Source organism: Microtus oregoni, unplaced genomic scaffold, assembly GCF_018167655.1.
Source record: "Microtus oregoni isolate MIOR12 unplaced genomic scaffold, Mior012 000006F_ref0000085, whole genome shotgun sequence".
NCBI lineage: Eukaryota > Metazoa > Chordata > Mammalia > Rodentia > Cricetidae > Microtus > Microtus oregoni.
This window is the reverse complement of record NW_024543065.1, coordinates 32,382,551-32,391,734: the sequence shown is the minus strand read 5'-3', so window position 1 is coordinate 32,391,734 and position 9,184 is coordinate 32,382,551. Positions and strand designations below refer to the sequence as shown.

The following is a 9,184-nucleotide window of genomic DNA, read 5'->3' as shown; positions in this document are numbered from 1 at the left end:
ACAGAGTGGCATCCAAGAAGTTGCTCAATTAGGAGAAGGAATGGCTTTTCTCTGCTGCTATATAGAGACAGCATAATCTCAGAAGGTTCCGTTTTCACCCATGGTGTCTTATAAAAGTGATACACTTCTTTTTATGAAGGGTCCTCTTCTTGTCATTCACACATACGTATGCTAAAAAAATTAAACTCAAATGGAAATCATTAGTCAGACAAACAAGGTACAAAGCAGTGGTTCTCAACTTTCCTAATGTGCCAGTCCTTTAACACGGCTCCTCGTGTTGTCGTGACCCCCAAACATAAAACTACGTTTGTTGCTGCTTTATAACTGTTATATTGCTGCGGTTATGAATTTTAATGCAAATATCTGTGTTTTTCCAAGGTTTTAATGATCCCTGTGAAAGGGTCATTTGTCCCCCAGAGGGGTCAGGACCTACAGGTTGAGAATCACTGCTACTGAGGGAGCTGACCATTATAATGAAAGCAGAGCCCAGCCTAACAAAGAGCTTAGAGAAGTCTTCTCATTTTATTGAAATACACGTGAAAACTACTTAAATTCATAGATGGACTTAGCTGAAGAACTTCACCGTGATTCAGTCACCCATTTTCTCACCAGCAACCAAAGCCCTACGCTGAGGAAGAGACACTAAACTGTAAAGACAGACTGCCAGAGACTTTCTTTGATACTAGAAATAGTTCATCCCTGTGCCGAAACAGGCTTGCCCTTGTGACCTGGCTCCTGAGGTAGGCCTTTCTGGAATAAGTAAATTGAGCTTTATTTCTGGAACTCTTTCTTCCTGAATGTCACACTGAACTGGGCTTAGTTAGCTTTCTGTCTTCTTTGTATCCACTGCAGCAAGTTTCCTAACATACGGCCACTCAAGGTGTATTGTTTTGTATTGTATTGTATTGTACTGTGTTGTATCTGTATTGCCAGTTTTTCCCATTTGTTTTCACTTACCAAAAGTTAGAGGAACTACATAAAATCCAAGTGGTTCTGGCGAATAAGCTCAAGGCCAAAATTCACTGGTTATAGGGTGTCTTGATGCCAAATGGGTGCAAATTCCTAATGGATAAATAAGTCACAACATGCAGACTGAGAAACTTTCAGTAAAATTGAAAATGAAGAAACCTTAGTTCCATCCACAATGCATGCAAATTTCAAGATGTCATTTTTTTTTATCACTGAGTAGTACTCCATTGTGTAAATATACCACATTTTCTCTGTCCATTCTTTGGTTGAGGGGCACCTAGGTTGTTTCCAGATTCTGGCTATTACAAATAATGCTACTGCAAACATAGTTTAACAACTGTCCTTATTCATTTGATTGAGCATCCTTTGAGTATATGCCCAAGAGTGCTATTTCTGGGTCCTGAGGTATGTTTTCTGAGAAACCACCATACTGATTTCCAGAGTGGTTGTACAAGTTTGCATTCCCACCAGCAATGGAAGAGTATTTTCTTACTCCACATCCTCTCCAGAATAAACTATTGTTGGTGTTTTTGATCTTAGTCTTTCTGGCAGGTGTAAGATGAAATCTCAGAGTCATTTGATTTTCGTTTCCCTGATGGCTAAGGATGTTGAACATTTCCTTAAGTGTCTTTCTGCCATTTGAGATTCTTCTGTTTAGAATTCTCTGTTTAGATCTGTACCCGATTTTTAATTGGATTATTTGGAATTTTGGTGTCTAATTTCTTGAGTTCGTTATATATTTTGGAGATAAGTCTTCTGGTGCAGGAGAATTGTCTGTATTCTGTTAATCATGTATTTTAATAAAACGCTGATTGGCCAGGCAGGAAGTATAGGTGGATCAACCAGACAGGAAGTAGAAGCGGGGTGATGAGAACAGGAGAATGCTGGAAAGGAGGAAGCCCATTCCTCCCACTCCTGCCCAGACTCTCAAGAAGCAACATGTGATCTGCTCTGGCTGTGAAAAATACTGAGCCATATGGTGAACATAGATCAGAATAATGGGTTAATATAAGCTACAAGAGCTAATAAGTAGCCTGAGCTAATGGGCCAATCAGTTAATAAGTAATACAGACTCTGTGTGATTTTCTTTGGGGCTTTCCAGCTGTGGGGTACCAGGCAGGACAGAAACCCCAACAAACAGGCCTCCTCATTGCTACAGTCTTCTGTCTGATGGGGTTGGTGAAGATCTTTTCCCATTCAGTAGGCTGCCTTTTTGTCTTATAGACTATGCCCTTTGCTTTACAGAAGCTTGTCAGTTTCAGGAGATCCGATTTATTTATTGTTACTCTCAGTGTGTGTGCTACTGGTGTTGTATTTAGGAAGTGGTCCCCTGTGCCCACGCATTGAAGGTACTTTCTACTTTCTCTTCTATCAGGAACAGTCATCCTGAGTAAAGAAACCCAGTCCCAGAAAGATGAATATGATATGCACTCACTCATAAGTGGATACTAGCTGTAAAGCAAAAGATAACCAGCCTATTGTCAATAACCCTAGAGAAGCTAAATAACAAGGTGAACCCTAAGAGAAACATATAAATCCACTTGGGAAGGGGAAATAAACAAGATTTCCTGACAGAATTGGGAGCATGAGAGTGGGAGGAAAAGGGAAATCATGGGGGAGGAGGGGAGAAGGGAGAAGGGAGGAGAACTTGAGGGAACAGAATATTTGAGATGAAGGAAGGACAGAGACAGAAAGCAAGGAAAGAGATATCTTTATTGAGTGAGCCATAATGGGGCTAGCAAGAAACCTGGCACTAGAGAAATTCCCAGGAACCCACAAGGATGACCCCAGCTAAGACCCTAAGCAACAGTGGAGAGGATGCCTAAACTGGCCTTGCCCTGTAGTTAGATTGATGCATATCTAAATGGCACCATAGAACCTTCATCCAGCAACTGATGGAAGCAGAGGCAAAGACCCACAGCAGAGCACTGGACTGAGCTCGCAAAGTTCAGTTGAAGAGTGGGAGGAGTGAGAATATGAGCAAAGAGGTCAAGACCATGCTGGAGATAGCCACTGAAACAGTCTACCTGAGCTAATGGGAGCTCACCAACTTTAGCCAGACTGGGAAGGAACAAGCACAGGACCAAACTAGGCCCTCTGAATGTGGGTGACAGTTGAATGACTGGGGCAGACTGTGCGGTCACTGGCAATTGGGCCAGGATTTACCCCTACTGCTTATATTGGCTTTTTGTAGAGGGACACCTTGCTCGGCCTAGATATAGTAGGAGGGCCTTGGTCCTTCCTCAGAGCAATGTGCCTAACCCTCTCTGAGGAGTGTATGGAGGTGGGGGGTGGGTGATTGTGAGAAGAGGAGGGAGTGGGAAGTGGGATTGGTATGTAAAATGGGAAAAGATAGTTTGTTTTCTTTTTTAAAAAAAATAAATTATAAAAGAAAAATTAGAAAATGGAGAAATCCTAACACTTTCTGATCAAGAAATTAAAGGAACAAGAACCACACATAAATGAAGTCTCCTTCAGACTTTGAATATGCTACAAACCAAGGTTATTCTCATTTACCTGGGCGTTATCTACTATAAAGAACAGAAGTGATGCAAAGGCCACTCGAAAGCAAACCCCTTTGGTTCTCGAGTGCCTTACTTTTTCCTTTCTGACAAGGCTAATATACAGGCTGTGACTGGATTTTATGCCTTCCTTTGTATATCTGTGCAACACCAAATTCTTTTTCACAAAGGCTCTGGCTGATGTCGTTCATGACATTCTGCAGTGAAGATTTATTCCTTGACCTTATACTTTAGAAAGGACAACCTGAAATACTGAAGAAGTTGTGGCCCTGGCAGATTATATTATGAGTTATTTCTTTTTCCCAGAGGAAGTATTACCACCCGAAGGCAAAGGCCAAAAGCAGACCTCACCCGACTGCAATAACCTTGCAGAAGGGCCATTTGAGCAGGATCTGGGTTTAGAGAGCCATCTGAGGCTCAGACAGTTGTCATGATGCAAAGATACCACTCCGATAGCTTTTCATTCCTCTTTGAAACCTTGTGACATATAGGAAGACTCTTTACTAGAAAGACACCAGTAGTCAAAGAAGTAACTGTTCCTAGTACCACTTTGTTTGGATGCTTGTTTGTAAAACACCACAAGCAAAGAAAATTCTTCTGAGCAAAGTTTTCAGATTACACTCTGTTGGCTTTTTAGGATATGCTTCATCTTTGAGATGCTTTGACACTGTTTTTCTACAGCCTATTATTTCTATGCACCCAAAGTGGGACTGAAAACTCAGCACTGACTTGGGCTGAAATCAATGGTATTTATTTTTAATTCCTTAAATGTGCACTGCTTTGGGATGATTTCCCAATATCAGAATGAAATTTGTCCCATTTAAATTGTCTGGAGTCTGTCTTCTTAACAATTACCCCACAGCTCTCTCCTAAGCTGCCAGCCAAGCATTAGCGTGGAACAGGAGATGCTGGGCTCTGAAAAGCAAGGATCTTCAAACAGATAAACAGGATTCTATCAACCATTCAACCACAGTGCAGTCTAAGCCAGGATGGCTACTCTCTGTTCTTACCCTCACTGCCCATGGGAGCAGCCTGGGCATCTTCATCCTCCAAAGAGATGATCCCAAAGGACAATCAGCAACTACTGCTTTGGAAAGCCTGTCCCACGGCCTGTACCATGACATTCCTCACACGCTGGATTGCTTCCTGAATTCTGGCCGAAGTACACCTTCAGTTCTTTCCCCAAGTTCTTTTCTTCCTCAGCCCTTCTGCTAAGCCTCAGAACTACACACATACATGCTTTTTGGTTTCTTCACACAATTTAAATCAATGAGCTCTGCATTTGATCTGCAAAACCGTTTTCGTTCCAAAGAGCTGCTTTCTTTGAATCTGTCACCAACAAAAGTCATTTCCAGAAGGAAACATCATCCACTCATTTTCTTCTTTATTTCTCTCTGCCTCTTTCTCTTTCTCTCTCTCTCTCTCTCTCTCTCTCTCTCTCTCTCTCTCAGTGAGTGCATCAGTCTTTATCTCACTATCTTCCTCCATATGTCTTCCTCTATCTCTCAGTCTCCTCCTCCTTTGTCTCTCTCTCTCTGAGGGTCTCTCTCAATCTCTCTCTCTCTCTCTCTCTCTCTCTCACACACACACACACACACACACACACACACACACGGTTACACTAGCAGTTCTTGTAATTCATTATTGTGGATTCATCAGGTTAGTAGGAGGAGTCTGAATCCAAAGCTGTTTGATTGATATGCTTCTTTAGTTCTACAGTCTCATCAAGAACAAGCCCCTTGTCCACTTCACAAACAACAAACTGCACAGGAGGATGGAAAGCACTCTTTAACGTCAAGGGCATACTTGGATCTCCCCCATTTGCTATGTCCTGTTAGGTTTCTGTATTTATAAAACAGAGAGGTAAGAAGAGTTTCCTTCTGTCTTAAAACATTTTTATTTCTCATTTTTTGCTAGCAGAATGTTAAGAATTAGATGATTCATTTATTGATGGAAAACAAAGGTTAACACCTAAATTGAAGTGAATATGTTCAATGTAGTCAAAATAGATTTCAGATCCCAACTTCCTTTCTAATAATGTATTACAAATTAAATTATTCTAATAATGGAGAGAGAACATGAAACGAACTCAAGAAATATATAGTGCTATTAAACAAGGCTACTATTCAGTCAATAATTCAATTGAGCTAGGATAAAGATAAAATCTATGTATATGCACTGATGATATCATAGCCAAATATCTAGTATATATGAAGAACTGCAAAACTTAAACAGCATAAAACAAATAATCCAGTTTAAAAATGACAAATGATTAAAAGACAGCTCTTAAAAGAAGAAAGATAAATGGTCAAGTTTTTAAATGCTCAGTGTCAGAAAGATGCTGCCTCTGGCAGAATGACTATCATCACGAGAACAAATAGTAACAACTCTTGGGGAAGATGCAGAGAAAGAGGAGCTCTTATTCACTGCTGTAGGAAAAGTAAACTTGTGCATCCACTATGGGCAGTATGGAAGTTTCTCAAAATTAGAAATGAAAGTCTGTACGATATAATGTTTGGCTCCCTAAGCTATATGCCCCAAGTCTACACATTACAGGGTCACTTTCATGTTCGTATTTATAGCTTTATTATTCACAATAATCAGAAGATAAAAGGAGCCTAGATGTACATCAACAGATGAATGGATAATGAGAATGTGAAACATATACATAATGGAATTTTATTCAGCCATAATGAAAATGAAAATCATGATATCTTCATGAAAAATGATAGAACTGCAAATTATTCTGTGTAAGCAAAATAAACCAGATTCTGAAAAACAAATATGGTTTTCTCTCATGTGGAAACTAAAGTGTGTGTGTGTGTGTGTGTGTGTGTGTGTGTGTGTGTGTGTGTGAAGTAAGGAGACATGAAGACATGAGAAGGGGAAAATACCTTAAGGGTTAAGATAAACAATGGAGGAAAGAGAAGATAATGAAATACACGAGGCATAAAAGTACAAGGAAAAACCATTTGTGTGGTAGAAAGGTACCAACAAGAGGGAGGTGGGAAAAGCAAAGAGCAGTGATGAAGGTGAGGAATGAATTAGAACAAAGAATAATGACACATAGGTATAAAAATGTCATAATGAAATGTATGCTGAGTAATGGAGGAAGGAGGAGAGGAAAGGAGAGAAGGAGAGAGAGAAGAGGGGAGGGAGAGGAGAGGAGAGCAGAAGAGGGGAGAGGAGGAAAAAGGAGTGGAAAAGATGGGAAGGGATGGAAGAGGAAATAATTGGAGAAGAGGGAAGGGGAGAAGAGAAAAATGAAAAAAGAAGAGAGAGGGGAGGAGAAGAGAGGAGAGGGGAGAAGAGGAGAGGAGAGAAGGGGAGGGGAAGAGAGGGTAGTGGGGGCAGGGTTGGTTCTGGGGCTCCCTGTTCTCCCAGAATCGTAAGGATCACAGGTGCTGACTCTGGCCTCCATTCTCTTCAGAGATGTGCTCCACTCACCTGAGTACTGATGATCATTACCTCAACTAGACATATTGGGGTTCTCACTTAAATACATATTAAAATAAGCAAACTCCATGGACACCATAATATATAGATCTTCTGCTAAAAGATTGACATTAGAGTGATAAAAATTCAAACAGAACAGGCATGGCTGAACTATTTTCATCTGTCAATCTTCCAAACTGCTTTCCAGCCATCTGTCTTTTTCATCTCACCACCTATAGCTACATCAACCTCACTACCTAATTTGTCTTACTCCTAACTCAAAATGTCTTAGAAATTTCTTTTTTGTTAGACCTCTGATCTGTGCCTCCATGAGATGATCTTCTGCAATGTAGTCTTCCTTTGAACAAGGACTTTACACGCTTCATGGGGGTTCTTGCTAGCTCTTCCTGGAAAGTAATTGTATATACCTCCCTACAAAAAGATGATGATGATTGAAACTAGTAGCTAGGCTTTTGTTTCCAGAGCAGAGCCTAGGTGACTTAATCCTATCATATGTCAAGAAACAGAACAGGAATGCTCAGTACTTCAGTGAACATTACAATGTCCAGAACAACGAAAGAAGCAAACTAAAGAGAGAGAACATGGAAAGTAAGAGGGTGGAGAATGTGCCATGGTGTGGCTGCTGCAGTGCTACCAGGCACACTAACTCCTGCCTCCACTACTTTTACTAATTCTTCCACTTGATCCAGACCCTGAAATAAACTGAAAAATTATTATAAACAAGTCTGTATTGAAGTCATTCTCTAGTCACAATGGAAGCAGATTTTTAAGTCCTAAGGGGGATGGTAACAAGCAACTGGAGGGGACAGGAAAACCTTTTCAAAGTGTTTGCATGAAAAACTACACACGTTTATATTATTAAGCAACAACTACATAAGCATTTCCATCCAATTCTGTCTGTTTGGACATTTTCTAATCATCCCTGAATTTTCTCCTTTTCTTAACAAACTCATTCATGCATAAAATCATGACTTAGCTTAGTTTTAAAAAAAAAAAAAAAACAGAGCCTTTCCAGTGGTGACGACCTCCCTACGAGAACATGCCTCTCGCAAAGGATCTCCTTCATCCCTCACCAGAGGAGGAAAAAAGGAAACACAAGAAAAAGCGCCTGGTGCAGAGCCCCAATTCCTACTTTATGGATACAAAGTGCCCAGGATGCTATAGAATCACCACGGTCTTTAGCCATGCACAGACGGTAGTCCTGTGTGTCGGCTGCTCCCCTGTCCTCTGTCAGCCTACATGCGGGAAAGCAAGACTGGCAGAAGGATGCTCCTTCAGGAGGAAGCAGCACTGAAAAGCACCGGATTCGAGATGAGTGGGAACCATCCCAATAAACACATTTTGGATATAAAAAAAAAAAAACCAACAGAGTATTTTCCAACATTTTAATGTTCTATACAATGATTTAGCCAGTTAAAAAAAATGTTCCTTTGTAATTGGATCCAATTTTTAAATACAAATGTCCATGCCATTGTGTGTGACATTCAAGAGTGAAGACTACTTGGACACAGGTTCAAGACAACTGAAAGTCTTTATTGGCCAGCTGGCAATTACATTGGTTGTTCAGGATCTTGGTTCCGGATCTCAGTATCTCCATCCTGAGTCTTTCCCAGGATGGTCTTTTAAGCACAAAACCACATCCTTGGTTGACACGCTTCAACAGAAGATGAACTCTGACAGAAGCCAGAAAGCAAGGTTAGTACTTTGCCAGAACTATGAACTCCTGGTGGATTAGGTCATTATTCTTGTCCTGGCAGACATTGCTGCCTGCATCATGGGTTCCAAAGCCTAAATGGTAGTTCTACCATGATACCAGATGTGCTAAGGTCTGGGGCCTTGCAACATCACCAAGCAACTCATCTTCCTTTTTACCATCCTTAGTTCTATTTTTTAATATCAGGTTCCAATTTTTAATATAATTTTTTTCAATTATTTTTAAATGTGTTCCTAAAGAATATTTTTGAACAAGTTGTCAATATATTGAGATAAATGAATATACACTTACAATCTACATAAAAGAGTTTTCCCTAATAAATCACGGGAACTAGAGCTCCTAGACAAATACCATTCCTGAGGCTTCTGTCCTGCTATTTTCATTATCAGATGGCTCACCAGCTTTATTATTAATGCTACACACTCTGACTTAGTGGACAAACCAATTAATATGCAATTTAAATCAGAAGCACGTTTAAAATTATTTGGGAGTGTTCTATAGTAATTGGGATTTTTTTAAAAAA

At 40.3% G+C, this 9,184-nt stretch overlaps 1 protein-coding gene across 1 annotated transcript; it reads left to right on the top strand.

Moving 5' to 3' along the window:
* Positions 1-7,974: 7,974 nt before the first annotated feature.
* LOC121449722 (40S ribosomal protein S27-like) lies at positions 7,975-8,241 on the top strand. Its single transcript, XM_041654375.1, has one exon. It carries the CDS (start codon positions 7,987-7,989, stop codon positions 8,239-8,241), a length of 255 nt encoding a protein of 84 aa, XP_041510309.1. The 5' UTR covers positions 7,975-7,986.
* Positions 8,242-9,184: the final 943 nt, after the last annotated feature.